The 15,628-nt window shown below is 65.5% G+C and overlaps 3 protein-coding genes and 2 non-coding genes across 6 annotated transcripts; 2 read left to right on the top strand and 3 right to left on the bottom strand.

Moving 5' to 3' along the window:
- Positions 1-199: 199 nt before the first annotated feature.
- LOC119847086 (deoxyribonuclease-1-like 1) lies at positions 200-4,775 on the top strand. The gene is given in 11 exon segments (XM_043501363.1): positions 200-333; positions 1,644-1,819; positions 2,038-2,061; positions 2,063-2,127; positions 2,218-2,275; positions 2,278-2,306; positions 2,885-2,993; positions 3,140-3,250; positions 3,342-3,499; positions 3,579-3,675; positions 4,126-4,775. Coding segments are annotated over 10 exon segments (987 nt in total). The 5' UTR covers positions 200-333; positions 1,644-1,675; the 3' UTR covers positions 4,318-4,775.
- Positions 4,776-7,152: 2,377 nt separating this feature from the next.
- LOC119847058 (deoxyribonuclease gamma-like) lies at positions 7,153-8,995 on the top strand. The gene is made up of 6 exons (XM_043501320.1): positions 7,153-7,278; positions 7,393-7,481; positions 7,624-7,710; positions 8,086-8,183; positions 8,366-8,412; positions 8,614-8,995. Exons 1-6 carry the CDS (start codon positions 7,153-7,155, stop codon positions 8,923-8,925), a joined length of 759 nt encoding a protein of 252 aa, XP_043357255.1. The 3' UTR covers positions 8,926-8,995.
- An 847-nt stretch (positions 8,996-9,842) lies between these two features.
- RPL10 (ribosomal protein L10) lies at positions 9,843-13,670 on the bottom strand. 2 transcript variants are annotated; one of them, XM_038382380.2, is made up of 7 exons: positions 13,616-13,670; positions 13,413-13,454; positions 11,782-11,840; positions 11,366-11,473; positions 11,050-11,188; positions 10,466-10,628; positions 9,843-10,059 (listed from the first exon to the last, which is right to left on the bottom strand). In XM_038382380.2, exons 2-7 carry the CDS (start codon positions 13,433-13,435, stop codon positions 9,904-9,906), a joined length of 648 nt encoding a protein of 215 aa, XP_038238308.1. In that variant the 5' UTR covers positions 13,436-13,454; positions 13,616-13,670; the 3' UTR covers positions 9,843-9,903. The 2 variants fall into 2 exon arrangements, with proteins under 2 accessions (XP_038238308.1, XP_043357300.1); XM_043501365.1 differs by lacking the exon at positions 11,782-11,840 and having other exon boundaries at positions 13,616-13,664.
- On the bottom strand, positions 10,168-10,300 carry LOC119847539. Its single transcript, XR_005290113.1, has one exon. It is a non-coding gene; the product is annotated as a small nucleolar RNA SNORA70 (small nucleolar RNA).
- LOC119847532 lies at positions 10,886-11,018 on the bottom strand. The gene has a single exon (XR_005290106.1). It is a non-coding gene; the product is annotated as a small nucleolar RNA SNORA70 (small nucleolar RNA).
- Positions 13,671-15,628: the final 1,958 nt, after the last annotated feature.

Below are 15,628 nucleotides of genomic sequence, written 5' to 3'. Positions count from 1 at the left end.
GCTCGGAGGACTCAAGAGCATACTAGATGCGATGGGTAGAGCGGCCAACTTCCGGTTCGGAAGCACAGAGAGCGACGGCACGACCGGCCCCTTCCCCCCCCCAGAACAGACGAGCCGAGGTGGGCCGGGCGCCTAGAGCGGCCGGGGCAGGAGGCAGCATAGAGCAGCAGGAAGGGCTGGCAGGAGCGCCTCGCGGGGGGTCTCAGTCCCCGCCCCCCACAGGCGCGGCAGCGTGACATCGCGGCAGGCCTGATGGCGTCATCATCGGACGCCACCACATCGCCGCCGTCTGCGTGAGCTCGCGCTGCACGCGGTGCCCTTGCTGCAAAGCTGGTGAGGTCTTGGCCACGCGCGATGACGTCACGCCAGGCCGTGGTGACGGTGGCGGGGCTGTGACCTTGCGACCTCGCGTCCTCGCGTGGTGGCCTCACCCTGGGGCGGGATTGGTGCGTGCTCGCTCTTAGCGCAGGCCTCTGGGATCTGCGGGACCTGAGCGGGCCGGGTGTGTTCAGGCGCGCGCCTTTGTGCATCAAGCCTGGCGCTGCAGGCAGGGTGGCTGGGCTACACGTGCGGCACGTGCTGCTGCCAGGGCGTGATTGACACGTGTCCCTTCCCATGTCAGCGCGCGTGCGCGTTCACCTGCGGCTCTTACCGTGTTTGCATGGCAGCGCATTGGGCCGCATGCTGGCGAGTCCCTACAGGCCTCTCCCCTGCGGGGTGGGGCCAGCCTAGCTCCGCAGGGGGTGGTGGGGGGAAGTGAAACCCGGAGGATGGGGGTGGAGCAGCCCGCAGAGCCAGCTTGGGGCACAGGGACAGGAGGGTAAGGCTGGGCTCCCTGGCTGGGTTGGGGGTCAGATCTGGGTCCCCCTTCTGCTGGGCATCTATCTGGGGGGGGAATTTGGTCCTCCTCTGTGGAGCTCCCCTCGGGTTGCTGCCCGGGGGGGGTACCAACATTGCAAAAGCCCCACCAGCTTCCTGTCCCTGTCCTGGGTCCCCCAGGCTCCCCCCCGCTTCCTGTCCCTGGACGCCCCTTTCCTGTCCCTGCCCCGCTTCCCTCCCCCAGCTTCCTGTCCTTGCCGCAGGTCGCCCAGGCTGCCCCCCACCCCCACTGCAGGGGGGATGATACCGCAGAGTCCTGTGAGTCCCTGACCCGTGAGGGGAGAGAATCAGCTGGGGAAGAGGTGGCTGGGGGGGCAGAGAATCAGCGGGGGGAGGGACTGGTGTTGGATATACAGTACTGACCAATGGGACCCAGTGTTTTAATGTCTCCCCACAGCTCTGCACGCAGGAGGGGAGGGCTGCTCTTAGGCTCACAACTGACCTGGGCCGGTGGCAGAGCTATTTGGGGGAGGGGGGGAAAAAGCGGGAGATTTTGCAGAGGGGGTGACAGCAGGGGGGGCAGATGGTTATGTGGGGCTCTGGGGTGGGAGAGGGGGGCAGCTCTCTGGGCACAGTGGGAGGGTTGTGATGGATAGAGCCAGATGCAGTCTGTGGCTTTTTGTTGTTGTTGCTATATTTAGCGCCCATGAAGCCCCGTCTAGATTTAATGCCAGCCCAGGAGTGCCCACTCCCACTCCATTCCATCTGTCTGTCCCCACAACTCGCCACCTGGCTGTGTCCATCCATCGGTTCCTCTCTTGCAGGATTTGCCCAGGCCTGAGCTGCTACCCTCACCATGGGGCCGCCCCCCCACTGCCTCTGCACCCTGCTGCTGCTTCTGTGCCCTGCAGGTGCCCCCTTCCGGATCTGCGCCTTCAACCTGCAGCGCTTCGCTGGCCCCAAAGCTGCCAAAGTCGTCGTCATGGACACGCTGGTCAAGGTAAGGCAGGTGCTTGGAAGCAAGGGGGAGGCTGAGGGAGGACGGGGGAACCAGTGGGGGGCACAGGGAGGGTTGAGGGGAGCTTGCTGATAAGCACAGGGAGCAGTGTGGGGGGGAGAGACAGGGAGGCCACCAGGGGGTAGGGACAGAGGAGAGGCAGGAGATGGTGGTGTGTGACTTGCATATGCAGATATTGCTAATGAGCCCCACCTGCACAGATTGTCTCTCGCTGTGACATCGCGGGTGCTGCAGGAGGTGATGGATGCCAAGGGGCAGGCCGTGCCCGCACTCATCAACGCCCTGCACAGGTGAGTTATGTGGGGGCAGGGGCGTAGGTTGGGACGGGATGGAGGGTCACCGCTGGGATCCCCTTCATCCTGTCCCCATCCTGCTCCCAGGTCCGCAGGCCCCGACTCCTACACGGCCCTGAGCAGCCCACTGCTGGGAGCCGGGAAAATTACCAGGAGCGCTACGTCTTCGTGTACCGGTAGTGCGGGCCCCGGGGCAATGTGAACGCCCTCGGTCTGGCCTGTCTCCGACCAAAGGTGCTTAGCTCAGACACGGCACCAGCGAGCTGCTGTTCGACGGGCCACCAGGGCCTGCCCACAGCACATCAGGGTTAGGCTGCCTTGTTTCACTGCTTTCAGCTCAGTTCCATTCCACAAAGCGCCCGGGAGGCTGGTCTGGGACTGCAGGCGCTGGGTGGGTTGCGCAGCCCGCAGGGGAACAGAAACACTCCAGTCCCACGTGACCGTTGCGGAACAAGCCAGGCGCATCACTTGCGAGGAGCATTTTGCTTCCAGCTCCTGCAAGTTGCAGGGGTGTTGGGTTCGCTGGCTCAATCAGAGTGGCTGCCCGTGCAGTCCAACTCCAGCCCCCACCACACTGGCATGACCAAAGCACAGGTGAACGGAACATTAATCGTCGGCTGACGACTCAGAACCGCGGTGCAGCCAATGTCTGCTGTAGAAAATTGATGAGTAAAATCAACCTGCCCGGGAGTGGAGGGATCCAGCACACGCGCCCCCACCCTGAACCCCACTCTAAGCCTGCTCTGACCTGCAGTTCTGGCAGCACTCAGCTGCTCGATCCTACGGTACCTGGACGAGAACCCCGCCAGACAGACGCCTTTACCCGTGAACCCTTTGTGGGCGCTTCAGCCTGCCCAGCAAAGGTGTGTGTGCGCCAGGATGCCTGGTTCTGCTGGGATCCGGGGGGAGGGGTTGGGAGCCAGGATACCTGGGTTCTGCTGGGAGGGTTGGGAGCCAGGACGCTTGCGTTCTGTACCCTGTAGTTACTCTTCCTTTCTCTGCACCCCAGTGCTCCCCACCCTGGTGCTTGTCCCCCAGCACTGTGCCCAAGAAGGCAGAGATGGAGATCGATGCGCTCTACGATGTCTTCCTGGATGTCCAGGCCCGCTGGGGGACAGAGGTGAGGAGGGGGCTGGCCAGGGGCACTGACAACAACTGGGGCTCCTAGCGCCCCCCCCCAGTCTCTTGATGCATTCTCTCCCCACCCCCAGGACGTCATGTTTCTTGGGGACTTTAACGCCGACTGCGGTTACGTGGCCAAGAAGCGCTGGGGCCAGATCCAGCTGCGGAGCGATCCCAGCTTCCACTGGCTAATCGCAGACACTGCCGACACAACTGTGCGGAACAGCACGCACTGTGCCTACGACAGGTGGGACCCAGGCTTCCCTGGGGTGGGGGGTGCTCTGGAGATGCCGGGAGCTGTAACCCCTTTCCCTCCCCCTCCGCAGGATCGTGGTGCATGGGGAGCGCTGCCTGGGGCTGGTGGTGCCCGGCTCAGCCCAGCCCTTCGACTTCCCCAGCACGTTTGGACTCACAGAGAGCAAGGTAATGCCCCTGTCGTTCGCGCGCGCGTGCATGTGTGTCTCAGAGAAGAGCTGCCAAGATGGCAAAGGTGAGAAAACCTGCCCCGATGAGAGAGACCCACTCCCCTGCGCTGGCAGTGCAGATCAGGGGGAGGGAGAGTTTCTACAGCTGGGCACGGGGTTGGGGGCGGGGCAGGTCTCTATGCTGCGAGGGGGGCAGACCTTTGTCTGACAGCACAAGGCTCACAACAAACCCCTCCGCGTTGTGGCCAGTCTGGGCCGGCAGGTGAGTCAGGCTCAGTCTGCAACCTGGCCCCCAGCGCTCCCGGTCCAGCTGGCTGGAGGAGAACCGCCTGCAGGGCAGGGCAGCGGTCTGGGAATGCCAGCAGCGCAGCATAGATACAGAGCCAGGGGATCTCTAGCAAACCCTGCACACTCCCCCATGATCCTGTCTCCTTGTCCCCTGCCCCAGGCACTGGAGGTCAGTGACCATTACCCGGTGGAGGTGCAACTGGAACTGAACGCAGCCTTGAGGGGGCTGGCCGGCCGTACCACAGCTGCTGCCCCTGGCTATGCTGCTGGCCGGGCTGGTTCTGACCTCCCCACTCAGCGCTGCTGGGCATATGGACCTTGGGGGACACCAGACCGAGAGGCTGGAATCTAAACCCACCTGCAGGACTCTCCAATCAGCAGAGGCCTTTACTCAGATGCCTGGATTTCCTTCCCTACAGAAGATGCAGAACCTCTCATCTCAGACCTGACAAACTCACAGCAGCAAATACAGAACCAGCAGCTTTCCCAGTGTGAGGCATGGGGATGTTTCCCGATCAGCTGGAGTCCATCCCCCCGGGGCCTGGGCCTGCCTGCCCAGAGTGTTCGACTGGAGGGCATCCCTGGGCAGTGGATGCGGGTTCAAATGCCGCTGGGGGCGGAGGTTTAAAGTGACAGAGCACTAACCCCTCCATAAAAACAATGAGGAGTTTGGGCAAAGCTTTTGTGGGTAAAAAACACTCACTTCTTCTGCTGCCTGGTTGTTTTTGTGGGTCCAGACTAACAGGCTCCCCCTTGAAGTGAGCTGTAGCTCATGAAAGCTTATGATCAAATAAATTTGTTAGTCTCTGAGGTGCCAGGACTCCTGTTCTTTTTGTAAACCCCTCCAGGTACTTAAGATATTTCCTGGCTGCTGTTTAACCCAGGCAGGCTGTTTGCTGGGTTTGGGGGGGGGGTCCCTGCTGCTTCCCGGTGGGGGAGCCGGGAGAGAAGCGAAGGGCCGACTGCAACTGGTCCATTAACAACATGGCACCCGGGGGCACAGATGGGGGAGCCCCCAGCAGCAGGTGCCCAGGAGGGGGCGATACCTGCAGTGAGACGAGTCCAATCAGTCCACGTCCCCCCCAACCTGGGGAATCCCCCTCAGCTGGCCTGGCCTGGCCTGGCCTGGCCTGGCCCGGCCCGGCCCGGCCCGGCCCGGCCTGGGTCCCAGCACAAACCAGAGGCGCCGCCTGCGGACCCCGACGCCCCGAACTGACTCCGGCCTGTGCCGGCCTTTATACCCCGCCCTCCTGCGCCATTGGCCGTCGCCCTGCCCCAGGACTCAGCGCTAGCCAATGGGGTGGCCTCTGCACTGCTCCCCCTGCGCATGCGCCTCTCAGGCAGGGACCACAAGGTGGCAGCAGAGAGCAGGCAGGGCTCAGCTAGGGCTGCTCTGTGTCCCGCCCCCTGAAGCCGAGAGGCAGATCCTGGGCTGGGCCCAGGGACAGAACCCAGGAGTCCGGCTCCCAGCCTCGCCCCCCGACACCCTGGTGTGGGCCCGTCCGGCTCCCGCCAGCGCCACACCAGGACATGCGGTGGGGCTCCGCCCCCCGGCTCAAGGACCCCCCCAAGCAGGGGGCTGGTCCTGGCTCCGCCCAGCTCACAGCCGCCTGGGACTGACTGACCCTGTTACACTCTGGCCTCGGCAACATGCAGCGGCAGTGAGTTCCACAGGTTAACCGTGCGGCGCGGGAGGACATACACCCCACGGTTTGCTCGAAGCCTCCTGCGTGCTCATGCCAGTGGCTGAGCCCCCGCACTCAAGAACATGTCCCTAATCACTGTCTGCCCCCCAGTCGTGGCTGTACGGCCCCCCTGCTCTACATCTTTTCCAGCTCTAACCCCTCTCTGTGAGCTGGGCACCCAGCCCTGCCCACGCGCTGGTTAGGTGTCAGCATGGGGCTTCCCGTGCACTCAGTGCCAGGTGTCACTGCACCCACCGTGGCAACAGTGATTCGGGTGCATCGTGGCAGGCCCCCAGCGGAGCCAGGTGCTGCCCAAACCCAGAACACAGCAACGGGGCTGCCAGCCTAAGAGCAGGACACCCTGGGGGAGCACAAACCAGGCATGAGAGGATGGACGCCAATGTCTTTCAATTGATTAACACAAGCTGCAGGTGAGTGACAAGCGAGCCCCAGGAGAACCCAAGCATCCTGCCCAGACTGGCAGTTCCCCCAGAGTGGGGTACGGCCTTGGTACGACCCACCAGGCAAAAGCAGTGTCGTAACACCTGCTGGCCCCAGCTCAGACAAATCAGGTCCAATGTATTCTGGCCTCCAGTGTGACCCCCCCCCCACCGGTCCCGCACTGCAGCCATCTCTGGAGTGGGGCAGGGCTAGGTATCTGGGGAGCCTTTGCCTGGGCTTAGATGCAGCCACTTCTGGGCTTGGTGTCGGGGCTAGTAATACAGGGGACCCCCCCCATGTGGCATGGAAATATGCCCCCTCTGAGTGGGTTTCAGAGTAGCAGCCGTGTTAGTCTGTATTTGCAAAAAGAAAAGGAGGACTTATGGCACCTTAGAGCCTAACAGCTACAGCTCACTAACCCTTTGGGTCTGCCTTGCCAGCAGGTTTCCTGTCCCTTTCATCCATGCGTGAAGTCCCCATCCCCACTCATGCCCCCCAGACTGGGGTCCTGGAGGGGCACTGGGGGGTGGCAGGGCAACGAATGCAAGTACAGCTGATGGGGGGGCGTCTTGGAGCAGACAGCTAGCGAGGCACAGGGCCAATAGGGGCTCACTGGGGCCAGGACACGGGACCAGAGACCCCCAGGCCAGCCAGCTGGCACTGCTCCTCTCCAGCCCCACAAGCCGCCTAGGGAACACCCGGGGTCTGCCTCCCTCTCTGGCTCAGGGAGGGGAGTGGTGACTAGTGAATAAAGCAGGGAGGGCAGGACTCTTGGGTTCTCTCCCTGGCTCTGGGAGGGGAATGGTAGGTTTCAGCAACAGGGGTGGGGTGGGGGAATCAGGAGCCAGGACTCCTGGGTTCTATGTAGGGCCCAGCACGAGGCACACCGGCCCAGCCCAGGCTGTTCTCTGCCCTGCACGTGTCAGTCAGCCAGACAAAGGGCCCCGTGCCCCAGTTGCTGACTCAGCAGCAAATGAGCAGCTGCAGGCAGGGCCACCCCAGCCTGGGCCAGACCCACCAGGCCTCATTCCTGCCTGGCTGCTGCTCCCCCCAGCCCAACAATGTGCCCCCTGGCTCTGCTGCTGCTCGGGCTGCACTTGGCTGGCGCCGGCTTCAAGATCTGTGCCTTCAACGCACACGGCTTCGGGGAGGCCAAATCAGGCAACACCTGGGTGATGGGTGCACTCGTACAGGTGCCCACTCAGGGGGCAGGGGACTGGCTGGACTCAGCCCAGGGGGCAGGCACTGGTGTAGCCCAGACAGTGCCCAGCTCCCCACACTGAGCAGGTGTCTCTTTGCAGATCCTGGCGCGCTGCGACATTGCTGCCGTGCAGGAGGTCCGGGACATGAAGGGTGATGCCGTGCAGGCCCTGCTGCGGGAGCTGAACAGGTACTGGGCCAGCCAGGCCCCTGGGTTCCCACAACAGCGCCGGGGTGTGTGTGTGTGTGTGTCTGGGGACCAGGACTCCTGGGTCCACCCAGGAAAGGGTGGCGTGAGCATGCTGATGTTCCACACTCTCTCCCTGGGGCAGGTACGATCCATCCCACAGCTACGCACACCTGGGCAGCCGGAGACTTGGCCGCGGGACCTACAAGGAGCAGATCGTCTTCCTATATCGGTAACTCCCCCAAACCCTGGCAGCCTGTGTGCCCCCACCCTGAGCCAGCCAGTCCCCACGGTAAGGCCAGATCAAAACCAGTGCCCTCTAGCACAGTGGTTCTCAAACTTTTGTACTGGTGACGCCTCTCACACAGCAAGCCTCTAAGTGCGACCCCCCCCCCCCCGTTAAATATATAAAGAAGTTTTTCATTTATAAATGCTGAAGACAAAGCCGAGTTTGGGGTGGAGGCTGACAGTTCACAACCCCCCGTAATAACCTTGCAACCCCCTGAAGAGTCCCAACCCCAGTTTGAGAACCCCTACCATAGGGGAAAAGCCCTGTGCCTCATTCCCCACCCTGGGGCAGCCCTGACCCCGTTGTGCTCTCCCACAGGGCGGACCTGGTGACGGTCACCGATTGGTACCAGTTTGGGGAGGCTGGAGACTTTGCCCGGGGGCCCTTTGCTGCCCGCTTCCATGTGCCTAGCACAGGTGGGTCCCCTCCCCCAATCCCTCTGCAGCTTTGTGATGACCAGTGACTACCCCCACCGCTCCAACCCTCTTCCCCAGTGCTGTGCCTGGGGACAGCAACCCCCTGGCTGGAGTAGCACCAGCACTGGGGGAGGGAGCTGGGACATCAGGTATCCCCCACTAACATCTCCCCCCCCCCCCAGCCATCAAGGACTTTGTGCTGCTCTCACATCATGCCAGCCCCCTATGCGCCCCATGAGATCGATCAACTCCACCGGGTCTGCCAGGAACTGAGCCAGCGCTGGGGAACCCAGGTATGGGGAACCCAGGTATCTGGGAGGGAACGAGAGAGAGAATGGGGTGGAGACAGCACCATAGGGAGCCAGGCATCCGGGACAGTTCCACCGCAGATCCCATACGCTGGGGGTGAAGGGGAACAGGACCAAGGTGACCGGATTCCCATCTTGCTCTCTCTCCCCCCCAGAACGTGATGGTGCTGGGGGACTTAAATGCAGGGGGGGCCTATGTCCCCCACGACGCCTGGGGGTCCATCCGGCTGCGCTGGGATCCCCGCTTCCACTGGCTGATCGGGGATGGCGTCAATACCACTGTGCGAGCCCGGACCCACTGCGCCTACGACAGGTACTTGGGTAGCCTGGGGGGACCAGCAGAGGGATGTGGGGGTCCCCCTATAGCAGGGAGAACTGGGGAGCAGAGAGCCCCTGGCAAAGGCCATCAGTTAACCTCTGGGGGAAAGCAGTAGGGGTCAGAGACAGACTGCCTCTCTCCACTCTGCAGCCCCCAACCTTGGGGTTGCTCTGCACTGGTGCAGGCTAGAGGGAAGGGGGAGGTTAAGGGACAGCTCCTCCCTCACCCCCTCTGCCCCCCAGGATCGTGGTCCAGGGCGATGAGCTGCTCAGAGCCGTGGTGCCTGGCTCAGCCAAACCCTACAACTTCGCCAGGAGCCTGGGGCTGTCGGAGGAGGAGGTGAGAGGGGATCCTGGCATCAGGGAATGACACCCCCACTAGCCCTGGGCACAAGGGAGGAGGAAGGGAGCAGAGGGACCCTCAGCAGGGCAGGGGGGAGGGCAGAGGTGTCAATCCCCCTCAGATAGCATCCAGAACCAAGACATAAGTGGGTAGGCCCACGACTCCTAGGAGGGGAGTGGGTTACAGGCCAGGGGAGAATGGGACCAACATCTCCTGGGTTCTCTCCCTGGCTCTGGGAGGGGAGCAGGGTCTGATGAGTTAGAGCAGCAGGGGCTGGAAAGGAGGGCTCATGGGTTTTCTCTTCTAGCTCGGGGAGGGCAGAGGGGTGCACACCCCTTAATGCCCCAGCAATTTAACACTCCCCCTCACAGGCCCTGCAGGTCAGCGACCATTACCCCGTGGAGGTGAACTTGCATCTGGCCGGGCAGGTGCCACAGGAGCTGTGAGCAGCTCACAGGGCAAGGACCTGCCTCCATCCCCATCTAGCTGGGGGCTCAAGCTGTCCCACAGCAGCCCCCAAGCCCAACACCAGAGTTGAGTTACTCAGGGCCCTGCCCTGCCTCCCTCCAGCCAGGCATTCACCTTCCCCACAGCAGCTCATCCTGCCCCATGCTGCCCCCCAAGGAAGGGGGAGGGCTGTGGCTCTGGGATCCCCCCCCAGCTGTGCCCTACAGCACACACAGGTGGGCATTAGAGGCCAATGCTTTTATTCCTGCTGGGGGACCCCCAGGATGGGGGGCAGCCAGGGGGCTCAGGCAGCGTGCAGGGCCCGCCACTTGTCCAGGGGCCCCCGGCTGGGGATGTACTTCACACCACAACCATCCGGCAGCAGCCGCTTCTCAGCCACCATGTCCTCGAACTCGTCCGCGTTGAACTTGGTAAAGCCCCATTTCTTGGAGATGTGGATCTGGGGGGCAGGGACAGTAGTTGGGGGTGCTGGCTATACATGAGGTCTCCCCAGGACACCGGCTGTGTCCCCACAGTCCCTTGGGTGTCACCCCCACACCTCCAATGCCCGTGTCCCCACAGTCCCTTAGGGTGCTCCGTACAGGGCACGGAGCACGTACACAACCAGGGGAGGTGCTGTGCGCAGCCATTGCACACCGGGCCCCCACAACAGGCGGGCCGGTCGGCTTAACTGGCTGCAGGGCAGCCCCAGAGGGGACAGGCCACAGGCCCCATTTCCACACCGAACCAGCTAGTCCCCGCCCTGGGACTGGTTGGGAGCCAGAAGCCCCCAAAGGAAGCACAACCCCTAAAGAGCCACACCATGATTGTGGGGAGCCCCCCCAGCCCAGAACCAGCCACATTACCTTCTGGCGCCCGGGGAACTTGAACTTAGCCCTGCGCAGGGCCTCCACCACATGCTCCTTGTTCTGGGCCTTGGTGCGGATGGACATGATGACCTGGCCGATGTGCACCCGAGCCACAGTGCCCTGGGGCTTGCCAAAGGCGCCACGCATCCCCGTCTGCAGCCTGCCAGGACCCATGGAGCATGAGCTGGGGGGGGGGGCGCGGCCAAAGGGCCTGCGCCCACATCCCCTGCCCCTACCAATGCCCCCCACATCCCCTCCCTCAGTCACACCCCAAACATCCCCTGTGCACGAAGGGAATCACCCCCACACTGCTCCAAACATGTCCCCTTAGGGCACTGGCCCCCCCATTCCTACAGTCCCTTAGGGTGTCACCCCACACATCCACTGCTCCCCATCTCTCCCAAATGCCCCTTGTGTCCATGTCCCCGCAGTCCCTTAAGGTGCTCCACACAGGCCACAGAGCACGTACACAACCAGCGGGGGTGCTGTGCGCAGCCATTGCACACCAGGCCCCCACAACAGGCAGGCCGGTCAGCTTAGTGGGCTGCGATGACTCCTCCCTGCCCCCGGGTACCCCCCACCTGTCGGCACCAGCACAGGACAACATCTTGTTGATGCGGATGACATGGAAGGGGTGCAAGCGCACACGGATGTGGAACCCGTCCTTCCCACAGCTCTTCACCATGTACTTGTTGGCACAGATCCTGGCAGCCTCCAGTGCTGGGGGACGACAACAGAGTGAGCTCAGGAGGGGAACAAGGGTGCCCCCAACTAGCAGCCCCTCAGCTGGGATCTTCCTGGCAGGTTTATTGTCACCCCTCACTTTCCACCCCCTGGACAAGCACTGCTCCCGAACAAGCCCCCATCTCGCAGACAAGGCCCCAGCTGCCCCCTCACCTTCAGAGGAGAGCTGCTCATATTCATCAGACACCATGTGGCCACAGAGCGGGAACTCGTCCACCTTGGCTTTCTTCCGGCCAAGGTCAAAAATGCGGATCTTGGCATCTGGGGGGTTGGGGGAAGAGATAGGTGAGAAGGGGACCCCCCTATGAGCCAGAGCAGATCCTGGGGTCTCATCCTCAAGTGTTCCTGGACCAGGCAGGGCCCCTTCCCCAGTGTGTCCAAGCTGGCAGAGACCCCCCCAAACCCACAGTAAGGAGACCTTGCAGAACCCCCAGGTCTTTACTAGTAACATGACAAGTTCCTGTAGGCCCCAAAGAAACCCCTCCCCCTCCTGCCCCAGCCCCCCCAACACCCCAGGCCCGGCCCTGTCTCCCCCGCGGGCCCAGCAACATGCAGCGTGGGAGACTCACCGGGGACACCCCTGCAGAAGCGGGACTTGGGGTATGGCTTGTTCTTGCAGTACCGGTAGCTGGGGGGAGAGAGGGGTGAGATGGGGCCAGGCCCCAACAACCCGCCCCGGGGACACACAGACCGGACCCCCCCGCCCTCCTCCCTCCCCGGGGACACACACACCGGACCCCCCCCGCCCTCCTCCCCCCCCCGGGGACACACCGACCGGACCCGCCCGCCTTCCTCCCCCCCCCGGGGACACACAGACCGGACCCCCCCCCCCGCCCTCCTCCCCCCCGGGGACACACAGACCGGACCCCCCCCGCCCGCCCTCCTCCCCCCCCCCGGGGACACACAGACCGACCCCCCCCCCCGCCCGCCCTCCTCCCCCCCGGGGACACACACCGGACCCCCCCCGCCCCCCGCCCGCCCTCCTCCCCCCCGGGGACACACAGACCGGACCCCCCCGCCGCCCCCCCGCCCTCCTCCCCCCCCGGGGACACACAGACCGGACCCCCCCCGCCCGCCCGCCCGCCCTCCTCCCCCCCCGGGGACACACAGACCGGACCCCCCCCCGCCCGCCCGCCCTCCTCCCCCCCCGGGGACAAACAGACCGGACCCCCCGCCCCCGCCCGCCTCCTCCCCCCCCGGGGACACCAGACCGGACCCCCCCCCGCCCGCCCTCCTCCCCCCCGGGGACAACAGACCGGACCCCCCCCGCCCTCCTCCCCCCCCGGGACACACAGACCGGACCCCCCCCGCCCGCCCCCTCCTCCCCCCCCGGGGACACACAGACCGGACCCCCCCCGCCCGCCGCCCGCCCTCCTCCCCCCCGGGGACACACAGACCGGACCCCCCGCCCGCCCGCCCGCCCTCCTCCCCCCCGGGGACACACAGACCGGACCCCCCCCCCCCCCCCGCCCGCCGCCCCCCCCCCCCCCGGGGACACACAGACCGGACCCCCCCCCCCCCCCCCGGGGACACACAGACCGGACCCCCCCCGCCCGCCCCCCGCCCGCCCCCCCCGGGGACACACAGACCGGACCCCCCCCCTCCCCCCCCGGGGCACACAGACCGGACCCCCCCCGCCCGCCCGCCCTCCTCCCCCCCCGGGGACACACAGACCGGACCCCCCCCCCCCCCCCCGCCCGCCTCCTCCCCCCGGGACACACAGACCGGACCCCCCCCGCCCGCCCGCCGCCCGCTCCTCCCCCCCCGGGGACACACAGACCGGACCCCCCCGCCCCGCCCGCCCGCCCTCCTCCCCCCCCGGGGACACACAGACAGACCCCCCCGCCCCCGCCCCCCCGCCCGCCCTCCTCACCCACCGTAGCGCCGACGGGACACCAGACCGGACCCCCCCCCGCCCGCCCGCCCGCCCCCTCCTCCCCCCCCGGGGACAACACAGACCGGACCCCCCGCCCGCCCGCCCGCCCTCCTCCCCCCCCGGGGACACACAGACCGGACCCCCCCCGCCCGCCCGCCCGCCCCCCCCCCCCCCGGGGACACACACACCCCACCCCCCCCCCCGCCCGCCCTCCTCCCCCCCCGGGGACACACAGCCCGGCCCCCGCCCGCCCGCCCGCCCGCCCGCCCGCCCTCCTCCCCCCCCGGGGACACACAGACCGGCCCCCGCCAGTCCTTCACTCACCAGCGCGCGGGGCGGCGGCCCATAGCGGCTCCGGGGCTGGGTCTAGAGAGACGCAGAGACCGGGTCAGAGTCGGCGGGGGGGGGAAGGGGCCGGTGTCGGGGTCGCGCTGCAAGGGGGTGGCGGTGCCGGGGCCGCGCCGCGGGGAATTGTGGGTCCCACCCGTTGGTCCCTCCCAGGACTCCCAGCCCAGCCACGCGCTTACCTCGCCGTGCAGCAAAGAGAGGGGAGCCGCGCATGCGCGCGGCTTTTGTACTCCGGCCCCCACCGCCGCTCTAGCCCCGCTTCCGGCATAGAGCGGCGGCGGCGGCCAATGGCGGCAGGCGCTCGCCCTCTGGAGCATGCGCCGTCTTGCCCAGCCCGCGGCTCCGCTCTAGCAGTGGCTTCCGGCGTAGAGAGGGAAACGCATGCGCATCGCGGACACCAGGCCTCCTCGCGCGTATTGCGCAGGCGCGCTGTTCCTGTCCCGCCGCCATTTTAGAGATTTGCCGGCGGGTCTACGGTTGTTGCGCATGCGTATTGAGGACGAGGCGTGTCCATGGAGGTGCCTCCCTCCCGTCCTCTACGCCCCGCCCATCTGCCTGTTATGTAAATATCTCGACGCTGATTGGACATGGGGGCGGGGCTCTTGTGGGATGGGAAATGCGTCCTACTGTGCCGAGCCGGGGGAGGCCTCGGGGCCGCTGCGGGCCAGACGCGCGGGTTTCGCCCAGAGCAGCGCGTGCCGCCCGGAGCGGCCCGAGGCCTCCTGCCCTTCTTGCGGAGACGGGCCCACACAGCGGCTCCTCCGAAAATCCTCACTAATGTGCGGGTACCTGCATCGTGTGGCTAATTTGCATCTCGAGCGAATATGCAGATTTTGTTGCATTGCTGGAGCTGGTTTGCCGAGCGCCCTGGAATTTGCATATTTGCAGCGAGGGGCCCCACCAACCTGTATCATTGCAGCTATTTTGCATGTAGATAATCGGCCTCATTTGCATAGAGGGATCTAAGCTTCTTTAAACTGTAACTGGTACCACTGCCTGGCTTTGCCTTATTTGCATGTATAATTAATTCATCCCAATTAACACTTGGTCGGTTTGCAACTTATTTGCATATTAGCAACCCTTTCCCAGGGGCCGCCTGGTGAGTCACCAGCTAAGCCCCCTGGAGACCTTCATGCACTCACAGTGGGGCTGGGTATCTATGGGGAGGCTGCCACTCATACAGGGTACCCTGCTGTGCCTGGACCGGTCACGCTTGCCCCCGATCATTGCTGCCCCACCGGCTCCCGCACGGACCCCTGGGGGCTGGGCCGTGCCTGGGGGGGCGGGACGCGGGCGCCTGGCGCTGCCCGGGGGGGGCCTTACAATGACGCTGGGGAGAGGCCAGGGGTGGGGACAGGACCACGAAGGCATCCGAGGCCAGATGGACCCATGGCCAGGAGCCCGCGCCCCACGGCACCCGCCAAGCTTTGGGGCTGGGCTCAGGCCTGCTGCAGCGGGCGGGGGGGTGAGTACAGACCTGCCCCACCTGCCCCCTCCACGAGCAGCTCAGAGGCAGGCGGGCAGGCTAAGGGCTCCTGCTGCTGGACGGACGGGGGGGGTGCGGGGCTGGGGGGGAGGGAGGGACACGGGATGTAGGGAGACTTGGGGGGACATGGTGTGTGTGGGGCGGCTGGGGGAGGGAAGGACACGGGGGGGTGTGGTGTGGGGGGACACACCACACACACAGACCGGCCCCTCTCCCCCCCCCGGTGTGTGTGGTGTGGGACTGGAGGAGGGAAGGACACGGGGTGTAGGGGGACTTGGGGGGACACGGGGTGTGTGTGTGGTGTGGGCCTGGGGGAGGGTAGGACACTGGATGGGTGTGGGCTGGGGGAAGGAGGGACACGGGCTCTCAGCGCCCCCAGCCGGAGCAGGGCTCCCCCCCAGGCTCTCAGCGCCCCCAGCCGGAGCATGGTCCCCCCCAGGCTCTCAGCACCCCCAGCCGGAGCAGGGCCTCCCCTCATCTCTCAGCGCTCCCAGCCGGAGCAAGGCCCTTGTGGGGCTGGCGGAGGGAGGGACATGGGGTGTAGGGGGACATGGGGTGTGTGTGTGTGTGTGTGTGTGTGTGGGTGGTGGGGCTGGGGGAGGGAAGGATACGGGGTGTGTGTGGTGTGGGGCTGGGGGAGGGACATGGGAGGTGTGTGTGGTAGGCACTGGGGGAGGGAGGGACACGGGGGGGGTGTCGTGTGGGG

Source organism: Dermochelys coriacea, chromosome 23 (assembly GCF_009764565.3).
Source record: "Dermochelys coriacea isolate rDerCor1 chromosome 23, rDerCor1.pri.v4, whole genome shotgun sequence".
Classification (NCBI taxonomy): domain Eukaryota; kingdom Metazoa; phylum Chordata; order Testudines; family Dermochelyidae; genus Dermochelys; species Dermochelys coriacea.
The sequence above is the reverse complement of the archived record's forward strand: the minus strand, read 5'-3'. Positions and strand labels throughout refer to the sequence as shown.